At 55.1% G+C, this 23,386-nt stretch overlaps 2 protein-coding genes across 2 annotated transcripts in view; one reads left to right on the top strand and one right to left on the bottom strand.

Moving 5' to 3' along the window:
- The window catches only part of Ca6 (carbonic anhydrase 6), a 10,779-nt gene extending 3,168 nt beyond the window's left edge, over nt 1-7,611 (top strand). The window contains exons 2-7 of the mRNA XM_010638003.2: nt 76-258; nt 3,235-3,383; nt 3,694-3,786; nt 4,958-5,024; nt 5,295-5,452; nt 7,186-7,611. Coding sequence (XP_010636305.1) covers nt 76-258; nt 3,235-3,383; nt 3,694-3,786; nt 4,958-5,024; nt 5,295-5,452; nt 7,186-7,611 — 1,076 coding nt within the window. The remainder of the gene's footprint in view (nt 1-75; nt 259-3,234; nt 3,384-3,693; nt 3,787-4,957; nt 5,025-5,294; nt 5,453-7,185) is intronic.
- Nucleotides 7,612-15,705: 8,094 nt separating this feature from the next.
- LOC104871890 (solute carrier family 2, facilitated glucose transporter member 7) overlaps nt 15,706-23,386 on the bottom strand; it is a 10,544-nt gene continuing 2,863 nt past the window's right edge. The window contains exons 4-12 of the mRNA XM_033767850.1: nt 22,992-23,116; nt 21,954-22,106; nt 20,868-20,993; nt 20,379-20,566; nt 19,236-19,346; nt 18,892-18,993; nt 18,281-18,356; nt 16,403-16,530; nt 15,706-16,240 (exon numbers count right to left, since the gene is read on the bottom strand). Of these exons, the coding sequence (XP_033623741.1) occupies nt 16,022-16,240; nt 16,403-16,530; nt 18,281-18,356; nt 18,892-18,993; nt 19,236-19,346; nt 20,379-20,566; nt 20,868-20,993; nt 21,954-22,106; nt 22,992-23,116 (1,228 nt within the window). The 3' untranslated portion in view covers nt 15,706-16,021. The remainder of the gene's footprint in view (nt 16,241-16,402; nt 16,531-18,280; nt 18,357-18,891; nt 18,994-19,235; nt 19,347-20,378; nt 20,567-20,867; nt 20,994-21,953; nt 22,107-22,991; nt 23,117-23,386) is intronic.

The following is a 23,386-nucleotide window of genomic DNA, read 5'->3' as shown; positions in this document are numbered from 1 at the left end:
CTGGGACAGCACCAGAGCCCCCGAAACCTGGCCCGCAGAGCTGCCCCTGATCCGTGCCCACTGTCCCCTTCTCAGGTGGGGAGCTGGACGAGGAGCACTGGCCACGGGGGTACCCAGAGTGCGGGGGCAACCGGCAGTCACCCATCGACCTGCAGAGGCGGAAGGTGCGCTTCAACTCGGCCCTCAGGGCGCTCGACCTCGAGGGCTACGGGGACGACGAGGCCGGCCAGTTCCCCGTGACCAACAACGGCCACACGGGTAAGGGGGCGCCTAGAGGTGACGCGCGCAGGGACACAGCCAGCAGCGAGGAGCCGGAAAGCGGCGGCTGCACGCTGAGTCCCTGCGGCAGCTCCTCGAGTTCCCCTCCTGCACCCAGGGGCAGGACACGAGGGCGGCAGCCAGCACCCCCCGCGCCCCTCTTTCTCTCTTGAGTCTGAAACCATAAAACTCGTGCTTGACTTTTGCAAAACACCCCCTGATTTTCTAGCGGCCTCCCCTGAGCCTCCCACAGGTCCCTGCGGGGGCGCTTCTCGGCGGGGGAGGCAGAGGCAGGAAGGTCAGGTGACAGCCTCTCGAACCCCGGCCACCTGGTGTCCGGCCACGTCCTTCCGGGACACCAGGCGCCGTCACTCCCGCCTGGTCCTGGGGCCTGTGTGTGCCCACACACAGGTGCGTCTTGCACAACTGAGAAAGGCGATTGCTCATGGCAGGGCGGGTGACAATGGTAAACAGTAAAGTCACAGGGGCAAAAGGCTGCAGGTGTGCGCGGCTTCGACCACGGACTTCTGCAAACAACCAACGGGACCCCTCCCGGGCAGTGCCGGGCCGGGGCCGTGCTGGGCATGCGCACTACCACAGAGCGCCCCCCCGTCCCTCCCTCTCCCTCCTGGGGCGCAGGTGTTGGCACTGCCTCCAATTCCCGATTCTTGCGCTCCTTTGCCATCTTCGTATCTCCTTGGCAGAGCGGTCTGTCCTGTCTTCTGTCCATTTTCAAAGCAGGTTGTTCGTTTTCCTATTGTTGATTTTTAGGCGTTCTTTGGACATTTTGGATAGGGGTCTGTTCATTAGCTTTAGTAAAATCCAGCTCCCCCGTAATGAATTGTACCTCTGGTGGTGTATTTAAAATGTCCCTGCAGGGCAGCGGTAGCCCGGGGTAGAGCACTTGCCTGACATGTGTGAAGCTCAGGATTCCACACCAGCACCGCACACACGCACAAGATCAACAGTCTTGCATTTAGGTCTGTGGACCATGTGCAGTTGATTTTTGGGACGGGTGCAAGGGCCCTTGTGACTACCAGCAAGGGCTCTACCCTGAGCTGCCCCCTGGCTCAGGGATGGCAAACCTTTTAGAGACGAGCACCCAAACTGCAACCCAGAACCCACTTACTCATCGGGAAATGTCAACACTGCAATTAAACCTGAAGACTGAGGTTTTAATTTAGAAAAAACAACTTTACATTAACATCTTGTCCCTTAAGAAAAACACAAAAACAGAGCTCTTGATGATAGTTTTCTATTGAAAGGCAAAATCTGCATTTGCTGTGTTTCTGCGCAGCTGTGATCTTTGCTGTTTGTTGTGTGCACACTGACCATTTGTGAAACTGGGGCTCGTCCTGTGTGGGTCTGGCGGCAATGAGTGCAGTGCTCAGGTCGTCTGTTTATTTCCTGTGTCAGATGTGACAGAATTCAAAGCAGAAAGAAGCCGCTCACAAGCATAAGCTGCCGGGGCAGCTTAGCTCGAGAGCTAAGGAGAGAACTATGAGTGCCATAGGGTGTCATAGGTTCGCCACCACTGCCCTGGTGCTTTTGATCTTTGGAGGCTGGGGCCTGGTTGTGGCTCTGATTTTTTAACTTTTATTTTGAAACAGTTTTAGGCTAGGAAAACAGCGAAAGTGATACAGAGCGTTCCCACACACCTGCTCCCACTTCTAACTCTCTCCTAACCACAGCCTTTATCACTGGAATTAACACGGTTGCAGTGTGGTTAGAGACCTCGAGGCCTCGTATCACTTTCCTACCCTGCCCTTTTTCTGTCTAAACCGGGGTTCCCTGTCACTCTTCCCCATGGTCGTTCTGTCTCCCTCCATGTGGGTCCGATTTTCAGTCTGTTCTTGGCCTTCGTGGCTTTGATATTTGGCTGATCATGTCTTTTAAAAAATTTATTTATACCTGGGTGTGGTGATGCATGCCTGTCATCCCAGCACTCAAGAAAGCTGAGGCAGGAGGATCTCAGGAGTTTGAGGCCAGCTTGGGCTACACAGTGAGTTGAAGACCAGCCTGAAATACATAGTGAGACCCTGTCTCAAAACAAAAATATTTTTAAAAAATATGTCTTTCTTAGTCTACGTTTGCAATACATAATGACTGGATTCACTGTGGGGTGTAGGCACAGGTACACAACACATCTTGATTATTTTATTCCCCTTCCTTACCTCTGATTGTTCTTGTTCTTCTTCTTCTTTTTTTTTTTTTTGTATGGGGTTTGAACTCAGGTCCTTGTGTTTGTGAGACAGGCACCAGAACCACTAAGCTAAATCCCCGGCCCTCTGATTGTTTCTTGAGCACAGCCGATGCTCAGATGATGTGGACTGCTGCAAGAGAAATTGGTTAAGTTCATCCCCTGTGAAGGCGAGCAACCTCTTTGGGAAGTTGAATCCATTTTCAGAATCTGAAAGGTTCAGCAAGTTGAATTTTTGGGGCAGAGATTTTGGCCTCCCCGTTTCAAAAGCATAGCCACAAGCTCATCGTTACCTCCTGCCCTGCGGATGGGACTGTCAGGGTCTCTCTTACCGCTGTCTAGAGCTAACCTGTCCTTTTGTTTGTTGAGCCACAGTTTCACTGTGTGGCCCAGGCTGGCCTTGATCTTGTGTCAGTCCTCCTGCCTCAGCCTCCCAAGTGCTGGGATTACCGGGGTTCATCACCATGCCTGGCTCTGGGCCCTTGTTTTCTGAAGTGGGTGGCTTTATGCTGGGCCCCCCTCACCTGTCAGCCTCCCGTCCACACCCAGAACATGCAGAGCCTGCAGGGGCCCCCCCCAGCCAGTTGGGCGGCAGCGGGGCGGAGTCCAGGGTGCACAGGTCAGGGCTGGAACATTGACCCGACCCCACCTCAGAGCGTGGTCCACCAGCTGCACCTGCTTGGGCCTCTGAGGGCCTGGCCACCCTGGGCGTGGCCGTGGAGGGGCCGGAGAGCAACGCGGGGGCCGGCAGGTCTGAGTGCCCGCTGTCCCCGCAGTGCAGATCAGCCTGCCCTCCAGCATGCGCATGACGGGCCCCGACGGCACCGTGTACCGGGCCGTGCAGATGCACTACCACTGGGGCGGCGAGTCCTTCGAGGTCAGCGGCTCCGAGCACACCATTGACGGGATGCGCCGGGCCATGGAGGTGCGTGGGGACCCACGGGTCCCTTTCCCTGCAGACCCCACGGCCCACTCCCTCCGCTGTGCCTGAGGCAGGTTCTCAGTCTGTGGCCCAGCCTGGCCTGAACTCGGGGTGATCCTCACTGCCCCCTAGGGAGCCCCGGGGCCCCTGGCAAGCCAGTGTCCTGGGAGCGCTTTCCGGCTGGAGGAGAGAGGCCGAGGTGGCAGGGGCGGGTGCGGGAAGTCTGAGGCCTGGCATCCTGCTCTTTTCTTCTTCCTTGGGAACTGTGTGGGGTCGGAGCTGCCCTGACGAGGTACCTGCCTCGCTCCCGCAGATTCACGTGGTTCACTACAACGCCAAATACGAGAGCTACGAAGTAGCCAAAGATGCCCCGGGTGGCCTGGCGGTGCTGGCCGCCTTCGTGGAGGTAGGCGGGGCTTTGGGTGCGGTGTAGACCCATGGCCGGGCAGAGTCAGTGTAGACCAGGGTCTGCCCCGCGTCTCTCCAGTCCTTTCCTGGGCTCCCGGTCCGTGGAAGCCGACTCGGTGGGAGACTTGGGAGATGGACCCTTCTGGGCTGTGAACCTTGGGGACAGATGCCGTAAGGGGAGGGAACCACAGAGAGGTGACCAACACAGACAGGTCAGAAGGGCAGGGCAAACCTCTACCCAGCCAGACAAAGAAAACAGCTCTGTTTCTAAGGCATCCTGAGGGAAGCTAGAAGTGGTGGGTAACTGAATTGCCAAAAAGTAAGTATTAAACTGGGTAAAATTATATATATATATCAAAACCAAACAAAAAATCAAACAACCATTTCCACAACACCACAAAACCCAAAAACAAAACAAGAGTAAAACCCCCAACCATTTCAATGCTCTGGAAATGGGTCAAGACAAATAACAAATTAAAGCATTTACTCATGAAGATGGTTATAATTTTTTTAAAAAGGCCGGGCGTGGTGGTGCACACCTGTAATCCCAGCACTCGGGAGGCTGAGGCAGGAGGATCGCTGTGAGCTCGAGACCAGCCTGGGCTACATTGTGATTTCCAGTTCAGTCGCAACTATATATGAGACCCTGTCTCAAACAAACAAAACAAACAAACAAACAAAAAACAAAGAGAGAGAGAGCGAGCTCTGGCCATGGGGCCTCTGAGCCCTGGGCCCTGGTCACAGGCCATCCGACTTCTGATGACACTTCCCTAAACAAGTGCCCTGGGCAGTTTTCAGCATGGCTTAGTCACTTTCTCATGGCTGGTACAAAATACCAGACACCCACCACAACCTTGCAGGAGAGGTTTATCTTGGCTCATGGTTTTTAGAGGGTTCGGTCCGTAGTTGCTGACTTCAAGGCAGGAAGGGCCTGTTGGAGCAGAGATGCTTACCTCGTGGCACCCAGGAAGCAGCGGGAGAGGGGAGGAGCCTGGAGGGACATAACCTTGCCCAGGCCACGCCCCATGACCAGACTAGGCCCCGCCTCTTCTGTCCAGGCCCCGCCTCCTCACTGCCAACCACTAGCAAGTACGTCTCTGCCCGGTTGCTAGGAAAGCACAAAGCTGCGTCTTCCCCACCTGGTTAACTGCTCCTCCTTTCTCCTCCAGGCTGAGAATGCTGAAAATACATACTACAGCAGCTTCATCTCCAACCTGGCCAGCATCAAGCATGCAGGTAGGACACGACGTAGGGGACTGGGTGCGCATGCAGATGAGGACAGGGTGGGGAGAGGGTGGCGCTGCTGAGGGTCTGAAGGGCCTGAGCCGGGAGCCCGCGCCTCTCCCAGTGCCACTACCGGCTCTGGTGGGGCACAGCCAGAGGAGCTGTGAGCTGTGTGACCCGTACAGCAGCAGACGTGGCCGGGAGCCCCCTTCTGAAAGCGGCCAGAGCAGTGGCCTTAGTGTGCCGCCCCCAGTGACCGTCGCTCTCCGTCCTCCCGGTTAGGACAGAGCACGGTGCTCCACGGCCTCTCCGTCCTGAACATGCTGCCCCAGGACCTCTTCCACTACTACAGCTACGAGGGCTCGCTCACCACCCCACCCTGCACCCAGAACGTGCGCTGGTTCGTGCTGGCCGACTCCGTCAAGATCTCCAATGTGCAGGTAATTCCTGCCAGCCTTGCCCGCCCGGCTGCGGGGGCACTGAGAGGGCTCCCGGGTTCCTCTGGGCCTCAGTGGGGTCTGCCACGTGCCAGTCTGCAGAGCCGCCTGGGTGACTGTGGGTGACAGCAACACCGGTGCTGTGGCAGAGACTGGCAAACCCAGGCAGTGCAGAACCCACGGAGTCTGTTCGCTGGTGTGAAGTGAGGCTGGCTATCTTCTCGTGCATGCTGAGGACATTTTTTTGCATGGTGGGAAGTCAGTCGGGGGTCCAGTTATCCAAAGTCAGTCTGGAATTCAAGAATCAATCTGTAGGTTTAAAAAAATGTTTTTCAATCTGTAGGTTTGATATTAACGCAAGAGAATCTTTTATAAATATATTACAAATAAAATTATAGGCGGTGCACACCTGTAATCCCAGTACTCGGGAGGCTGAGACAAGAGGATCTCTTTGAGTTCTAGGCCAGTCTTGGCCACATAATGAATTCAAGGCCAGCCTGGACTACATAGCAGGACCCTGTTCCCCCACAAAAAAAAGAAAACGAACAACTTCACACTTAACACAACCCAGTGAAACCATAAAACATAAAAGACCAAGTTTGAAAATCTGAGCGGGAAAGCAGTTGTGAAGAGAGGCATGAGCCCTAAGCTGACCTCACCCAAGTGTGGCGATGGCAGGGGATGCTGGGTCCTGCTTCCCAGCAAGGGAAACAGGCTGAATGATTAAATATTTTAAAAATGAATTATAGGACTGGGGATTTAGTGTCCACTGCCTGCCTTGCAAGTACCAGGTTCTGAGTTCAATCCCTGGTACCAAAAAAACCCAATAAAATAAAATGAAAAATGAATTATGGTAAAAGGCACATCGCCACGAATCGCCCCAAATCCTCTCCCTCCCTTTGGACGCACTCACCCCATCGTCCTTGCTACTTTCTGCCGAGCTCTGGGGTCCTCTTTCTTCAGTGTCTTGTGTTGTGCTGTTGTGGATGCTTCTGTATCCTGAATCGGTTCCAAACGTTCACGTTTCCTGGTCATTTTAACCTTGGAGAAGAGCCAGAGAGGTCCCACGGCAGCAGATGCAGCGCATAAGGTGGAGGAGGACACCGTCAAGTTTTATTTGATGGAAATCGCCTCCAATATTTCGAATTGATTCAGGACAGAGACGGCTGTGAAAAGACACTCACGAAAGAGTCCTTGCAGAACTGCTTCAGAGAGTAGCGAGGACAATGGGATTCATGTGTTCAAAGTGAAGGGGAGTAATAATAATCTGTCTTTTACTGGATTGGTTGATTGACTGGCTTTTTGTTTTGTTTTGTTTTTTGAGACAGGGTCCCACTGTGTAGTTGAGACTGACCTGGAACTCACTATGTAACCCAGGCTGGTCTCGAACTCACAGCGATCCTCCTGCCTCAGCCTCCCGAGTGCTGGGATTACAGGCGTGCGCCACCACGCCCGGCTAATTGATTGGCTTTTTGAAACAGAGGCTCACTATGCAGCCCAGGCTGGCCTTGAACTCACAATGATCTTCCTGCCTCAGCCTCCTGAGTGCTCGCATTTCAGGCATAGGTCACCGCGCCTGGCCTTTTATCTGTACATTTCAACATTCACCATACTTTTGGGTCACACCTCAGCGTGCCAGCACAGAACACCTAGAACCTCCCCTGGATTTGAGATCTTACAAGCCCTTCCTCAGGGCTGACAGAACTCCCGGCAAGATTCCCTCCCTGTGCCCGCAGGTCTGGAAGATGGAGAACACGCTGCTGACGCACCAGAACAGGACGCTGCAAAACGGCTACCGCAGCACCCAGCCACTACACAGCCGGGTGGTGGAGGCCAACTTCCGCTATTTCCCCAGCTCCGGTGAGTGCCGGCTGCCTGCCCGCCCTGGGCCCCTGGGCTGGGGCAGGGGTGACAGTCTGGGGGACAGTGAGGGGACCACAGTCTCATCACCTGCTGGGCTCAGGGTCTGGCTTTCCTCACCCACCGCACTGCACCGGGCCCAGCCGTACCTTGCATGCGCCCCTGTATCTCCCTGCATGATGAGTCTGGCCACGCCTCTGCCGCGGGGTCCTCAAGGCCACAGGTCGTCTCCTGCGCCTTCTTTGGGGCCAAGCACGGGGCCCTGGGGTGCTGGGGAGGCAGGAGCTGCCCCACCTCTCTGATCCCGCTGGATCTTCAGGTCAGGTTCCAGCTGGGCTCTCGGCTCACCGCATGGCTGTGGTGGCAAGGATGCGAATACTGCTGGGTGTGGCTGCACATGCCGACATCTCTGCCCTCAGGAGGCTGAGGCAGGAGGATCGCTGTGAGTTTGAGGCCAGCCTGGACTACATAGTGAGTTCAAGCCAGCCTGAACTACACAGCTAGACCTTGTCTCAGACAAACAAACAAACAAACAAAGACATTAAAAATATTTTTTGAGACAGAGTCTTGCTAAGTGAGAGACTTCCTTCTCCAAAGAGTGGCGGTCTTCTACATAGCCCGTTTCTCACAGGCTATGCAGAGAGGATATAGACTCATGGACTTATTTCCTGGTTATAGATTTCCCTAGGCCTTTTTGCAAGGCTTGAACTCACTAGCTCAGGCTGTCCCCAAACATGTGGCAATCCTCCTGCCTCAGCCTCCCAAGTGCTGGGATTGCAGCTGTGCACCACTACGCCTGGAGAACCTTCCAAATTTTGACCTTGCCAAAGTAATTCTTTCTTTTATCCCATATGTTCTAGGCTCTGAGCTCAGGTCTTACCTGCACAGAATAGAGAACAATATCCAGTACTTGGTTGAATCTCTGGAGGAAGTTAAGAGGCAGGTCTAACTGCAGGCAGCACGAACTGGCCCAGGAAAGGGTGGCCTGGCAGGAGGAGTCCCGTGGCGGGTGCCTGGGGCACCGGCTGGACTTCTCACTTCGACTGGGAACCACTACCGGGACGAGAGGGGCCTCGAGGCCACATCGCCAATAGAAATTGATTGGCACGGATGTGTCGGCCTGGGGCCCGGGAGCTGCTCAGTGGCGGCCACCGCAAGAAAAGAATCATCACTCACTTGGTCTAAGCGATAAATCAGCGCAGAAAGAAATCACAGGAGATAAATAAATACAAAGGCGTCCACTGTTCACGGACTGGAGGCGAGGGAGGGAGGGCCCGCTGCGGAGGGACACAGGGCTGCCGCGGCCCTCGCTGAAATAGTCCGCATCTTGATTGTGACACAGCTGCACGTTGGCACACACGTGTGTACTTGCACGCAATAATGTTTCTTTAATGAATGTATCACACTGTGCATAAATTATGCATGTTATTAAATAACATTCACTTAAAAAAAAAAAAGAAAAAAAATCAGCCTGAACTTCCTTTAGCATTTAGATGTAATAAAATCATTTTGGAAATTTGTTTTAAAATATGTTCCTGTTCCTTTGTACCACTTCAGATACCCCTGAACACGCATGCGTACCCTTTTTTCCCTGCTCCAGAGGGCACAGGGGAGAGGTGGAGACTAAGGGAGGGAGGATTTCCAGGATTTAGAGTAGGAAAAGGAAGATTCTTCTATAATCCTTCAGGCCAGAAAGCAACAAGTCAAGTAAGACTAGTGTCCTGTCAGAAGATACTGGACCACCTTGCAGGGACTTGGGGTATATCCACCCCAAACCACAAGGTCAGGTGACTGGGTGTGATGCCGTACACCTGTGATCCCAGCAAGGGGAGGCTGAGGCAGGAGGGTCACCTGAGTTTGAGGCCAGCCCCGGCTACATAGTGAGACCTTGTTTCAAACAAAGCAAAACAAAGCAAACAAGAGAGAGAGGGAAGGAGAGGGCCCAGGACCTTTGCTGTGTCTGTAATTCCACTTCTTGCTGAAGGTAGGTCATGGATTCAAGGGTATTCATTATTCTTTATCACTGTTTATTCCCTTAAAATGCAAAACATCATGCACTTTACCTGCTCCAAGCCCTGCTGTGGTTTCCATCACAGAGAACAAATCCAAAGCCCTAATTGTGGGCTGCACCGCTGGCCCCTGGCTGCTCTCTGGGCACAAGCCCTCCCCCACTCCGTGGTACCTGGGCCACACGGATACAGAGGGGCAGAGGGAAGCCCCACCCGCTGGATGTCAGGTATGCGAGTTCGTGTCCCCAAAGTCGAAGAAGGAGGTTAAGAGCAGGAAATCTCATTGGGGAACAGAAAGAGCTCCTGGGAGACAGGAGGGGTCCCAAGTAGGTTGCCAAGGAGCCCACTCCTCACAGGGACTTGCTGCCATGTGTACTTATCCTCTGCACCGACTTTGAGTAGTTCTAACTTTTACTGTCTATGTCAATACCACATACATCCTGGCCACAGGGCCCTTGCACATGCCTTTCTTGGACTAGACAGAGGGTGTGGGCCTCTACACTCCTTGCTGTGCTTTTGTGCATTGGCCCCAGAGATGGACAGTGAGCTTGTGGGGACACTGGCTGTCTGGACAGACACTGGGTGGGGGTGAGAGGGAAGCCCCCTTTATTACCGGGGCATCCAGAAGAGCAACTGGGGGACGGACTATCTACCAGCAGTACATGAAAGCAAAAAGACTTCTATTTTTATAGTTTCCTCAAAGGGCTGGGGTGCGGGTCAGTGGTGAGTGCCTGCCTAGCCTGCATGAGATCCTGAGTCCATCCTGAGTGCTGCTAAGAAAAAAGAAAGGAAAATCCCTGACAGCTTCATTCCTAAACTGGCCGCTGTGGCACAGGCCCATAATCCCAGCACTCTGGAGGCTGAGGCAGGAGGATGACATGTCCCCGTGTGCTACATTGGTCCCGTCTTCAGTGCAAGGGGGAGAATGAAGGTCTGTGATCATCACTGCCATTTCTGTAACTTCTCGGCAGCTGTGAACACCCTGGTTTAATTGTGTGACTGCTGTTCGTTTCTGATTCCAAATGTGTCTCCTACAAACCACACAGAGGAGAAAAGTAGCTGATTCTCCTTTGAAAACTAAAAAACAAAAGCGAAAAGGTTTCTAGTGATAATAGTTTGTTATTGTCCCTGTTTTGTTTTTGTACTGGGGGTTGAGCCCAGGGCCCTCACACCGAGCTACATCCTTAGCCCTTTTTCATTTTCATTTTATTTTTAATTTTATATATCTTTTGTGGTGCCAGGAGGGATGGAACTCAGGACTTTGCACTTGCGAGACAGGTGCAGCACCACTGAGCTAAATCCCTGTCCCCTTTTCTATTTTTTAAGACAGGGTCTCAATGAGTTATCTAGCCAGGACTCGAACTTGCAGTCTTCCTGCCTCAGCCTCCCAGAGCGCTGGGATTGCAGACCTCCACCTCCACGCATGGTCTAACGTGCCCTTTTTGTAATTACATCACTGCAGAGCAAACCCTGCCACTTCGGCCACGAGCATGCTGCCCTCCAGTGGCCACAGTGAGGACTGCAGGGCCAATGCTCCAGGGACCTGGGACGGCTGCTCTTGCGACTGTCTACAAATGTTGCTAAACTGAGGCCCAGAGGTCCAGAAAGATCCTACGGAAAGATCCGCACCTATCAAGCACAGGTGCAGGTCTCTGGATGGCTCAAGGGAGTGGCGGGCTTGCTCTGGGCAGCTGCTGATGCTAGAACTTCAAAGCACTTTCACACCTGTGCCTATAATCCCAGGACTCTGGGAGGCTGAGGCAGGAAGATCCCAAGTTGGAGCCCAGCCAGGGCCATTTAGAGACTTAGGGAGACCCTGTCTCGAAATTAAAAAATAAAAATAAAAAAGGGCTGGTGATGGAGCTTGGTATCATGACCCAGGTACACTCCTAGCACTGCAAGAGAAAAAGCAGGAACCTCCTCCAGTTGTTCAGATACCCTGAGTTCAGGGGGCTCCTGAGGACTCGGGGACTCAGTCCCTCCTGGCAACCCTGCAAGGTAAACCATGTACTAAGATAACCCCGCTCTCCGGATGGGAAAATGAGGCCAAGACAGCAAGGAATGTGCTCTGGGGCAGAGCTAGGCCCAAGCAGGCAGGCTGGGCGCAGTCACCCTGGGAGGCGCTGGCGTGGCAGTTGGTGAGCTGCCCGTCCACAGAGGTATTCAAGCCGGGGCCTGGCTGGAAGCCTGGGATTGTGAGGCTGGGGCAGCGCGAGGTCTCCAGAGTTGGAGCTCGCAGGTCTGGGGATCCTGGAAGTGCCAACCAAAGGGGGCTCTGAGTCGGAACAAGGGAGCCCAGGAAAGGAGCCCAAGAGGCCCGCAAGTGCATCCTCAGGGCTCTGCTGGGTGCCCGGCAGCAGCCCGCTTGCAGCCTGGCTTTCTGAGTGGGCAGCGAGTGGGATGTGGGGCCTCATACTCTCCCTGGGGCTGCCACGGCTCCTCCAGTGCACAGCCCATCCCAGCCCAAACTCGGGGAGCCCTGCATCCAAACAGCCCTGAAGCCGGGTGCCGGGTCCCCAGTGCACACCCGGCCTGGCTCCTCCTGTACCGAATGGGGGGATTTGCCTTGGTTCCCTCCACCACCAAAGTCCCAGGACTGGGGCTTCGGTGAGAAAGGGGCGTCCAGAAGAGCCCTGGCCCCTGGGGGTGTGGGAGAAGCAAGGAGGTCGAGCTGGCGGGGAGGTCACTGCGGGGTCTCCCGGGACGGACAACCCACGCTCTCCCCAGGCCCGCACCTCAGTCCGGCCTAGCCTGCATCCCGTTCCGGGGACCTTGGCCCGGGCGGCTCCTTATCTGGGGCCGTGGCTCTGCAGCAAGCGTGAGTGCCCGGGTCAAAGGCTTTAGGGTCACCGTGACAGGCGCGTGGCAGACTCACTCTGGGCCCAAGCTGGCCTTGAACTTGCAGCAAGCCTTCCCGATCACAGGCGAGAGCTGTCATGCCCAGTTAAGTCGCCTCCCTTACTTAAATGTTCAATTTCATCTGACATGTATGTACGTACCCACAGTCGGGATAATGAGGGTTTCAACTAAGGCTCAGGATGCACGCCTGTGATCTCAGCACTGGGAGGCTGAGGCAGGAAGATTGCAAGTTCAAGCTCAGCCTGGGAAATTCAGCGACTTACTGAGATTTTGTCTCAAAAGTTATAAAAGCACAGTGAGGGGGGTGGCTCATCAGGAAAGCTCTGTTGTGTTCAGCATTGGAAAAAAAAACCAAAAACCAAAACAAAACCAACCATCGAAAAAAGCTTCCCCAAGGAATACTATCTCCTTTCTGTCACTGCAGATTAATTTGCATTTTTAAGAATTTTATGTGTTGAAATATTACAAGATATTCTTACTCTGGCCTGACTTCTTTTGTTATTTCTTTGTTTTATGAGACAGTTCTCACTATATAGTCCAGGCTGGCCTTGAACTCACTATGTTACCTGGCCCTGAACTCTGGGTGATCCTCCTGCCTCAGCCTCCTTCCCGAGTGCCGTGATTACAGGCAAGCCCCACAACTCCTGGCGTTGTTCTTTGAATCACATTGTACCGTGAGTGGATTGTGCGCAGTTTGGGGCTGAGCACAGCTCTACCCTGTTGATGTACTGCAATCTTCTCACCCTCGCACCCTGGGCCCTTTTATGTGGCTTTCCCTTTTCTGGCTATCACACACGAGGCTGCTGGGCTTCTGCAGAGGTACCTGGGCAGTGGGTGTGGGGTCTGAGGTGTGTGTCATATTCTACGGGGCTGGTAGCTGTTTTTGAAAGAGTGGTACCGTGTCCAGTCCCCACGGTCACCCACACCCTGTGCCCCTGACGCCAGCTGACTTAACTCCCGCAGCAGCCGGCCACCCGCACAGCTGGACTCAGTGTCAGACGTGGTGGTGGGGGTTTAGCTTCTGCCCTGAGCCTGGTGAGCTTGACTGGAACTGTGTTCTTTCTATAGATGGATTTGGGGGGCCCGAGCGAGCCCTGCGTCCCCCGGATACACTCCTCAGGTCAGGACGTGTCTTACCCTTGCAGCGTAATACTGGACTCTGTTCCCTAAAAGCTGGCTGATCATTTTCATATCCATGTTCAGGAGGGCTTTTATTTTCCAGGAGGGTTACTGGTCTGTGGTTTTCTTGCAAGGTCTTTAGTTTGGTTTAAGTATCTGAGTAATTCTGCCTTCACAGAATGAGGTGAGCAGTTTTTCTTCCTCTTCAGAGTTCTGGAAGAATTTGTGTCAAGTTGGTTTTATTCTTTCTCCAAAGGTTTAGTAGAATTAAGTGGCTTCACTCAAGTCATTTTGGCCTGGAGTTTTCTTCTCTTGGGGAATTTTCTTTTTTTAACAAAAATTCAATTTCATAGTTGGGTGTGGTGGAACACACCTGTAGTCACAGGTATCACAGAGGCTGAGGCAGGAGGAACACTTAGCAAGATCCTGTCTCAAAAATTTAAAATTTAGGGCTGGGGATTTAGCTCAGTGGTGCCACCGCCTGCCTCGCAAGCGCAAGGTCCCAAGTTGATCCCCAGCACCAAAATAAATAAATAAAAGTGTTTGCTATGTTATCTCAAGAGTAGGACTATAAAAAAAATTTTTTAAATTTAAAAGAGGGCCAGGACCTGGCATGGTGGCACATACTTGTAATTCTGGCACTTTGGGAGGCTGAGGCAGGAGGATTGCCAGTTTGAGCCTGGATTGGGCAATTTAGTGACTTAGTAAAACTGTGTCTCGAAATAAAAAATAAATAAAGAAGGCCGAAAATGTAGCTTCATTTGAAGACCTCGATTCACCCACCAGTACTGAATTAAAAGCCAAAATTGGCTGGGGGTGTAGCGCCTTCCTGGGTTTGAGTTCCAGTACCACAAAAAGCAGAACAAGACAAAGAATAAAAACAGAAATTCAATTTCTCTGACTCATTTAGGATACTGAGGGTCGCTGTCCCCCAGAGTGGGCCTGGTCACTTCCTGTGTTCGAGGCGCTTGTGCATTTATTTCAGCTCTGCTGTTAGGTGACTGTCATGCAACTGCAAAGCACTCCCGACAGTCACACACTGTGCTGGGGTCTGGGATCTGAGAGGCAGCTTCGCCCAGGCTCGAAGAACCCCAAGGCCGCCAGAGCACTTTCCGCAGGGATCCTGGAGACAGCATCTCTCAGTGCCAAGCCGCTGCTGTGCTTAGATCCGATGTATCTCCAGGGCCCCAGCGTCCTGGGCCAGGTCCCAGCCTTTGACCCGGGGGTGGTTTTAGAGCCTGTAAGGGGCGTGGCCTGATGAGAGGAAGTGACGTCAGAGCGTGGCCTTCAAGGGAACATGGCCTCCCCCACCTTCTCCCTGGCCACCCCAGAATAGCACCTTTGCCCCGCTGCGCTGCTGTCATCCCAAAACAACGGACCCAGACCACATGGACTGAACCTTCTGACACCATGAGTCAGAATAATTCTTTCTTTTCTGGTCCTAGGGATTGAACCAAGCTACGTTCCCAGCCCTTAAAAAAAAATGTTTTTTTTAAACAGAGGCTCTTTGCATTACTAAGTTGCCCAGGCTGGGCTTAAACTTGGGATCTTCCTGCCTCAACTCCCAGGAGGGCACCGCCACACCTGCATCTTTCCTCCTTTCATGTTGTCTATCTCAGGCATTTTGCCCCAGCAATGCAACACTTTCTAATAGACCAGGCTGGGTGACATAATGGGGATCCAAAGAAAGATTTTTTTTTTTGAGACGGGGTCTCACTATGTAGTTGAGATTGACCTGGAACTCACTATGTAGCCCAGGCTGGTCTCGATCTCACAGCGACCCTCCTGCCTCAGCCTCCTGAGTGCTGGGATGAAAGGTGTGTGCCACCACGCCCGGCTCCAAAGAAAGATCTTGTGATGTTCAAGAATTTCTGCAAATTCCTTCCACTCTCACTCTCTTGCTGAGTGCTGGGACCGCTGACCTGGACAGGCTGTGCCGTCTCTGACACAGCGGGGACAGGGGAAGCCACCTGACAAGGAGCCAGCGGCTTCGTCTCTTTGGTCTCTGGTTCCTGTGATTCTCGACCCAACACACGGTGGGAACCTAGGTTTCCATGTGGCTCTCTGATGCTGTGCTGTAGACAAGTGGCCCCTGGGTCCCCAGGGTGGCAGTGTTGGGGTGTCTTTAGGTTATTGAGGGCATTCTGGAGGGGTTGGTGGGACCCAGGCTCTGGGTCTGTCTCTGCTTCCTGGACTGCAATGTGTGGTCCTTCCCAGAAGCCTAACGTCATCAGTCACCTGATCTTAGGTTAGAACCCAGGACAACTAAAGCAAAACAAACCTTCTTCTTTATAAGTTAATCCCCTCAGGTGTTTTTTCACAGTAATGTAAAGCTGACGAATGTACCAAACATCACCCAAGTTTTACTTTGAAAAAGGGTGTGCATACATATTTAAGTCAAGGTGTCTCTGTTTGTGTTTGTTCTATCAGGGATTGAACCCAGGGCCTCCCACTGAGCTACATCCCCCACCCCTTTTTATTCTGCTTTGAAACAGGCTCTTACTAATTTGGCCTCAAACTGGTGATCTTATTGCCTCAGCCTCCCAAGTAGCTGGGATCATAGGGGTTCGCCACCAAGCCTGGCAAGGAGTTGGGTCTTAATAACACACACCACACACCTGCCACCATCCCGTCACTCCCCCCAGAGACTCTGTGTTCCTTGGGGTACAAAGGTCTCACTGCTGTGACCCCTCTTCTCAAAGAAGGGCCCGGAACGCGCTACCCTCTAAAGGGCCGTCTCCGTGAGTGTGGTGGGTGGGTGAGGCCCCAGGCCAGCGACTCCTCCTTTCTCCTCCGGAATCTCCACGCCATTCCTCTTGGCGAAAATGCGGTTGATCTCCACGAACGACTTGCCCTTGGTCTCAGGGACAATCATGTAGATGTAGGAGGCGGTGAGGGCACAGAGGCCCGCGAAGATGATGAAACAGTAGGCGCCAATGCCAGCCTGGAGGGGCGGGACAGGGGCGTCGCACGGAAGATCAGGCTGGGCCCTCATCTCCTGGCAACAGGGACCTTGGGGCTCAGAGCCTCCTTCCTGGGGGAGGGGGACCAGGGCTGGTGCTGGGCAGGGCCTGAGCAGCAGGGGTGGGGGAGCAGGGCGGCTCACCTGCATGGACGGAAACACCAGGCCCACGACAAAGTTGGTGAGCCAGTGCACAACCCCGTCCACCGTGAAGGCGGCCGGCCGCCAGGACTGCAGGAAGAGCTCAGTCCTCACCACCGAGGGCACGGGACCTGGGGGGCACAGGGCACAGGGCCGTGGGGGCGGCTTGGGACGGGCCCTTCCCTGCCTGCCTTTGGGGGTGGCCCGAATTTAATTTCCACTGTCGATGTCCCCAGAGCCTGCAGTGCCCGGGTGCATGGGGGAGGGCTGCAGGCAGGGTTGGTGGTTCAGTGGTCGGCGCTTGCCAGGCCCTGGCTTCCATCCAGCTCTGCAGAAAGGAAGGAAAAGAAAGCAAGCAGCAGGGCTGGGGATTTAGCTCAGTGGTTCCACTGCCTGCCTTGCAAGTGCAAGGACCCGAGTTCGATCCCAGGTACCAAAAAAAAAAAAAGCAAGCATCGGATGGAAAGTGACCCTGTGGTTTGGACTGTGGTCCCCTCATAGGCTCAGAGAGGGTCTTTTGAAATTCTGCACCCACAGGTCCTGGGCTGGGCAATGCTGCCCCCTGTGGTGGGAGACGGGAATGGCAGCTCCTGTTCCTGCCTGTCCTGGACCCCAAAGCCATCACTTTCCTTCCTTGCTCCTTCCAGGGAAGTTTAACACCACAGCCCTACTGTACAGGGAGCGATTTAAAAATAAGGTGAATGTTTAAATAGAATTTATCACAGTAAAGGACACACAGCCACGGATCCCCTTCAAAATCCTCCCCCTCCAAGCCAGGTGTGGTGGCTCATAGCTGTGATTTCAGTGCTCAGGAGGCTGAGGCAGGAGGATTGCTGTGAGTTCAAGGCCAGCCTGAACTACATGGCGAGACCTACACTTATCCCATCGCTTGCTACTTTTTTTTTTTTTTTTTTTTGGTTTTTTTGAGACAGGGTCTCACTGTGTAGTTGAGACTGATCTGGAACTCACTATGTGGTCCAGGCTGGTCTCGAACTCACAGCGATCCTCCTGCTTCAGCCTCCCCAGTACTGGGATTATAGGTGTGCGCCACCACGTCCGGCTGCTTGCTACTTTCTGAAGCAGCTCTGGAAGGACTCTTTCATGAGTGTCTTTATGAGATGTGATAAAATTGTAGTGAATACTGCTCCCAAGTACCATCCGACAGAAAGGCAGCTCACAAAAACATGACACCATGGGCTGGGGATGTAGCTCAGTGGTGCTGCTGCCTGCCTCCCAAGCACAAGGTCTTGAGTTCCATCCCCGGTACCAAAACAAACAAATGAAAACACAACGCTGTTTCTTCATCCACCTCATTCTCCAGATCTGGCACTGTGTCACTTCCGGCTCCTCCCCAAAGTGAAAAGAACTATGAAAGGGAGCCAGGTTCCTTTCTCAGGAGGAGCCAGGGAGGGAGCCCTGTGCCTCCATGGCTTCCCTGAGGGTTTGGCCCAAGTGGGCCTGAAGCTGTGGGCACAGGGACGGGGGTACCCGCAGCCTGGCCTGGTAGCTGGGGTGGGTGGGAGTGAGACCCTGAGCCCTGGGTGGGCTCCAAGGCACGGAGAGCATTTGCGGGGCGCACACAAGAGTTTCAGGGATCCTCTCCTTGTCGGGGACTCGGGACCCGAGTCTGGGCACCTCTGGGAGGCCAGATTAGTGAGGCGTGGGCCTAACTGCAGCACTAACTGGCACTGGAAAATGCTCGCTGAGTGAGTAAGTGTGACACAGAATGGCTAGCATTTTGGAAAAGGTAGAGTATCCAGGCTTTGAAGAATGGTCCCTCTGGACCAGACCGGAGGGGGAGCCTCTGGAGGTGGCCCAGAGAGGATGGCGAGGGTGTCGTGAATCACAACAGCCAGTCCCCAGGGTGCAGTGGGTACTCACTGGGCCCGATGGCGTGTCCCATGATGTACACCAGGACACAGATGATGGCCAGGTAGGACAGCTCTGGGACCGTGCTCTGTGGGGACGGGCAGGCTGTCAGATCCATGTGCAGCCCCAGCTTCTGGCCTCGAGAGGAGCCCCCCTGGGGTCCTGAGCCTGGCAGGGCCTTAGGACTCAGTGGGCAGGAGGAGGAAGAGGACGGCAGCACAGAGCGACATGAACACACTTTATCTCCATGTCCGGAGCCGTGGTGCCACCATTCCCGACCTACAGAGGTGGACAGGGAGCTAGACAGCCCTGAATCCAGACCACGAGGTCCTCGGCCCCTTGGCTGTGGCCTGGATCCCCATTCACTACCCTGGGATCCCTACAGCATCCTTCTAGGAGCCCCTGGGTTTCAACCTGGCCTGGAATTCATAGCGATCCTCCTGCCTCAGCCTCCCAAGTGCTGGGATTACAGGCGTGTGCCACCACGCCTGGCACATGGTTCTCCTCGGTGGTGTGTGGTGTTGGTGGCATCCTCCACGCACCAATTCCAAAGGAGAGGGCCGAGCTGGCTCTGGGGCTCCCCACACCCCAACCCCCACTGTGGGCCAGGGAGGCAGCAAGACCTGGAAAAGCAGTGTCAGGGTGAGCCCCAGGCAGGCACAGCAGCAGGTGGAGTAGCCGGACAGCAGGAGGAGACGCCGTCCCAAGCGCTCGATGGTGAAGGCCTGTGGGCATGTGGCTGTGAGGAGCCCTGGCGCCCTGAGCGACAGCCGTCCCCACACAGGGCCAGGAGGACGGTGAGGAGCAGAAGTGGTGTTGGGAGGGGAAGGGGGCGCTGGGTGTTAAGAATGGAGCTCTGAGGCCACACCTCTGTCAGCTGGGACTGGGTCACCGTTGGGACAGGACCGAGCCTTGCAGGGGAGCAGGTGACCCTGACCCATCCGGAGGCCGCATCCTGGTCACTCACGGAGATGATGGTCATCACCAGGGTGACCACACCAGTGCCCACTGTCACATACTGGGACTGTGTGGGGTCCACGCCAGCAGACACGAAGATGGTGTCTGTGTAGTAAACCATCTGAAACCCAAACCCGGGCTGTGAGGAGAGGTGGACACCCAGGCCACTGGCTTCCTGTCCTCCCTCCAGAAAGTTAGGACACCGGGGACAGAGCCAAGCTGCGCTGGACACTGTGGGTCAGGACACTGTAACTCTCTAGCTTTGGGTTCTGCATCTCCAGAGTGGGAGTCTAGTGCTCTGGGAGGCTGAGGCAGGAGGATCCCATGCTGGAGGCCCGCCTGGGCAACTTAGCAGGACACTGTCCCAAAATAATCAAAATAAAAAAGGCTGGGGATGTATTGAATGTCCTGAGTTCAACCCCAGTGCCCCCAACAGTTCCCTTGTGCTGTGTTACTCTGTAACAACAGAAGGGCCCCGCAGAAGCACTGATTTTGAATTGTTGTTTGGTTTTTTTAGACGGTCTTGCTAGCCAGGGAGGCTGAGGCAGGAGGATGGTAACTTTAAGGCTGGGCCAGCAATTTAGTGAGGCCCTGTCTCAAAATAAAAAAATTAAAAAGCCCAGGATGCAGCTCCGTGGTACAGCTGCCCCTGTGTTCTACCCCTAGGTAGCACCAGACAGTACCAAATAGGTAATAAATACATGAACAATCTATAGGAGGAGAAAGAGAAAGTGGCCCGTGGGCAGAGGAGGAGTTGGGAGATGAGGACTGAGCGTCTGTGTCTCCCTGACTTCGGGTCCCGCTGCTCAGCTTCTCTGAGCCTCGCCGCACCTGGGCTTTTTGAGAGTTGTCTGTGTGAAAGAAGTCTGGGTTTCCTTTCATCCCAGTGGGTTTTTATTTATTTATTTGGTCCTTAGATTAAACGATTGGCCTCAGGGCCTTTGGCCCGAGCTGCACCTGTGCAGTTTTTTATTTTTTATTTTGAGATGGGCTGGCCAGGTTGGCCTCCAGTTGGACACCCTCCCGCCTCAGCCTCCTGCATAGCTGGGATTGGGGCTTCCCGCAGGGCCTCCTCACTTGCAACTGCGCCCCGTGCGTCCCTCCCTGGGGGCGCAGATCCCGCCGTACCCCCACCCGGCACAGTGGCACGCACCACGTTGATCCCCGACAGCTGCTGGCCAGCCATGAGCGTGACGACGGACACGAGCTGCCAGCGAAGCGCCCGCTGCGCCACAAGGCGGCGCAGAGACACCGGGCCCGCGGCGCGCTCCGCCTGCTCCTCGGTGCGCATGCCCCGCAGCTCGGCCTCTGGGTCGCCGCCGCGTCTCAGCCTGCGCAGAGCTTTGGGAGGGGTGCACTCTGCCTCGGCGGCCCTTTCGCCCTCTGCACCCGCGCCGGGTGCCACCCGCCTTTCGGACTCAGATCAGGCCTGCCTGGGGGCTGAGGTGGAACTCGGGGCCTTCGCACTGAGCAGTTTCTGAGTCAGGGTCTCCATAAATGGCCCAGGCTGGGCTGATATTTGCGATCCTCCTGTCTCAGCCTCCCAGAACCCTGGGATTACAGGCGTACATCACCCCACAGGGCTGGGGTGAAGGAAAAGGGGCGTGGGGAGCAGGGTTAGGCTCGGGGTTAGGATTCGAACCTCTCCTGGCCGCCTCTTCGTCTCCTTTCTGAATCAGGGTGTAGCGGGGGCTCTCAGGGAAGAAGGGCAGGGATAGCAGCTGCAGCAGCGCGGGGACCCCGGTGACGGCCAGGAGCACCGGCCAGCCTGGAGGACGTGAGGGAGGACTGGAACCCGGGACAACAGAGATGGGCGCAGGGGATCTGCTTCTGAGTGGTCAGTCGCTTGGAAGCTGCTTCCCTGGCACAGTGCTCAAGAGTGGGGGCCCAAGACAGTGGCACAAGGTGGCCTCTCTACCACTGGGGCTGGGGGCACCGGCGCTGGGTCCTCCTGGGAGTTTGGCTGTGATGGGGTGGGGCTGTCTAAGCTGAGCCCCCAGTGAGGGAGTGTCGTGGGTTGCAAGCCACAGGAGCCAGGGCACTGCCCATGCAAATGTCCTGGGGTGTCTTCTAATGTTGATAGCAAGCATCCCCCAAGGTCATTACCGAAGAGCCTCCCCAGGCCACCCACCTCTGGTCTCTTAAATCCCCTCGAGATACTGTGGAACACCAGGGAGGGGTGGCCATGCCTGCAATCCTAGCTACTCTGGAGGCTGAGGCAGGAGGATTGCAAGTTCGAGGCCAGCCTGGGGAATTTAGCAAGCCTCTCAAAAATAAAAAAATGTAATGGGTGATAGGTTAGTAGTAGTGCTTACCTAGCATGTGTGAGAGCCTGGGTTTGATCATAAGAGAGAGGGAGGGAAGAGAAAGAAAAAGAGAAGGAAGGAGAGCCAGATGAAGGAAGGAAGGAAAAGAAGGAAGGAAGAAGAGAAAGGAAAGGAAAGATAGGAAAAGGAAGAGGAAGAAGGAAAGGGAGGAAGTAAAGCAGCAGTACAGATGCAGACCCCGCCCCCGTGTGGGCGGGGCGTGGGCCGTGTTCATGGGCATCAGTGTGGTGCCTGCTGCCCTCCCATCTTCGTCCCCTGGGCCCCACCACGTCCCCACGCCATCATCAGCAACACCCTTGCTCCCAGCTCGCCTAGAAAACAGAAGCCACCAGGAGAGGCACCACGCACCCGTGTCCCAGCCCCAGGGGCTGCGCCCGTTGTGACTTCCGCTCCCGACTTACCTGTGGCATTGCCCAGGATGGCCTGGAGGCTGAGGATCTGTGCCAGCAGGACTCCGACGATGGCGGATATCTCGGTCATGGTCCCCAGCATCCCGCGCAGGTCCTGGGGGGCCAGCTCGCCCAGGTACATGGGGAGGATGTTGTAGCCGGTGCCTGGTGCAGGTGCAGGGAAGTGAGGGCCGGCCGAGGGCTGTGCCCAGCCTGCGGGACTCCGGAGCCTACGGATCCAGGGCCACTTCCAAGTCCTGGCTTCTCAGGGTGTCAGCCCCGAGGGACCTAACACTGGTTCCGTGGTAGCTGTGGCCAAGCTGGGTCACCTGTGACAGGGAGGAGCTTGGGCTTCTGTGCGTCCCAGGGCTTTAAGGCAGGACGGAGCCTTAGGAGGCCTTGGAGTTATTGCCTTGGCTTACTTCTCCCATTTTGCGGGGGAAGGACTGGGGAATCGGACTCAGGACCTTGTGCTTGCAAGGCAGCACCACTGAGCCAAATTCCTGGCGCTGTTTGGCTCTTTGAGACAGGATCTTGCTATATAGTTCAGGCTGGCCTCGAACCCAGAGTGAGCCTCCTGCTGTAGTGATGGGATTTCAAGTGTGTGCCACCATGCCTGGCTAGCTTTTTGTTTTGTATTTTATTTTATTTTTTGGTACCGGGGATCAAACTTGGGGCCTTGTGCTTGCAAGGCAGTCGCTGGAACCACTGAGCTAAATCCCTGGCCCTTGTTTTGTTTTTTAAATAGCAGAAACCACTAAGAAAACTCTGCTTGCCTGCTAACCAAGACCCAAATTCCATATTTCTTTTGTCCAGAGCCCTTTATTCTTAGTCTAAACTCTACACCCTCCTCAGAAGATGCCTGGTGAAGCCCTGTGGGTATCTAAGTGTGTTTCTGAAGAGATTTCCTTAAACAAAGGGAAGCGGGAGGCTCGCAAGGCCCTGGGGCAGATTCAGGAGGAAAGGAGGACTGCGGAGCCCAAGTCCGCCTGCCAGGCCCTGCCTTGGCCCTGGGTTCGAGCCCTGCTGACCCGGGCACCGCGCCCGTACCTGCACAGATTCCCAGCAGCACACGGGCCACGATGATCAGCTCGTAGGCCCGGGCCACGCCGCTGACGCCCATCAGGAGGGCGGGGACCACGGCGAAGATGTTGTTGATCAGCAGGGCTCCCTTCCTGCAGGACAGCGTGGAGGGCAGAGGCTGGGACAGGCCGCATCCGTCCTGGGAGGGAGGAGCACAGCGCGCTCTCCGGGCAGACGATTCCATGCGCGCCGGGTCTCCCCATGCATCCTGCTCCGGGGACCGGCTCCTTATCCGGGGTCGGGGCTCTGCAGCGAGCCTGAGCGCAGCAAGCACGGTGCAAAGGCCTAGGCTGTGGGCCACCGAGAGCCGGGGCCAAGGCGGGCGTCACTGAGCCCGGCTCCACGCTCCACCCCGGACGCCC

Source organism: Fukomys damarensis, unplaced genomic scaffold, assembly GCF_012274545.1.
Source record: "Fukomys damarensis isolate Sample0158 unplaced genomic scaffold, DMR_v1.0_HiC HiC_scaffold_23, whole genome shotgun sequence".
In the NCBI taxonomy this organism is placed as follows: domain Eukaryota; kingdom Metazoa; phylum Chordata; class Mammalia; order Rodentia; family Bathyergidae; genus Fukomys; species Fukomys damarensis.
The sequence above is the reverse complement of the archived record's forward strand: the minus strand, read 5'-3'. Positions and strand labels throughout refer to the sequence as shown.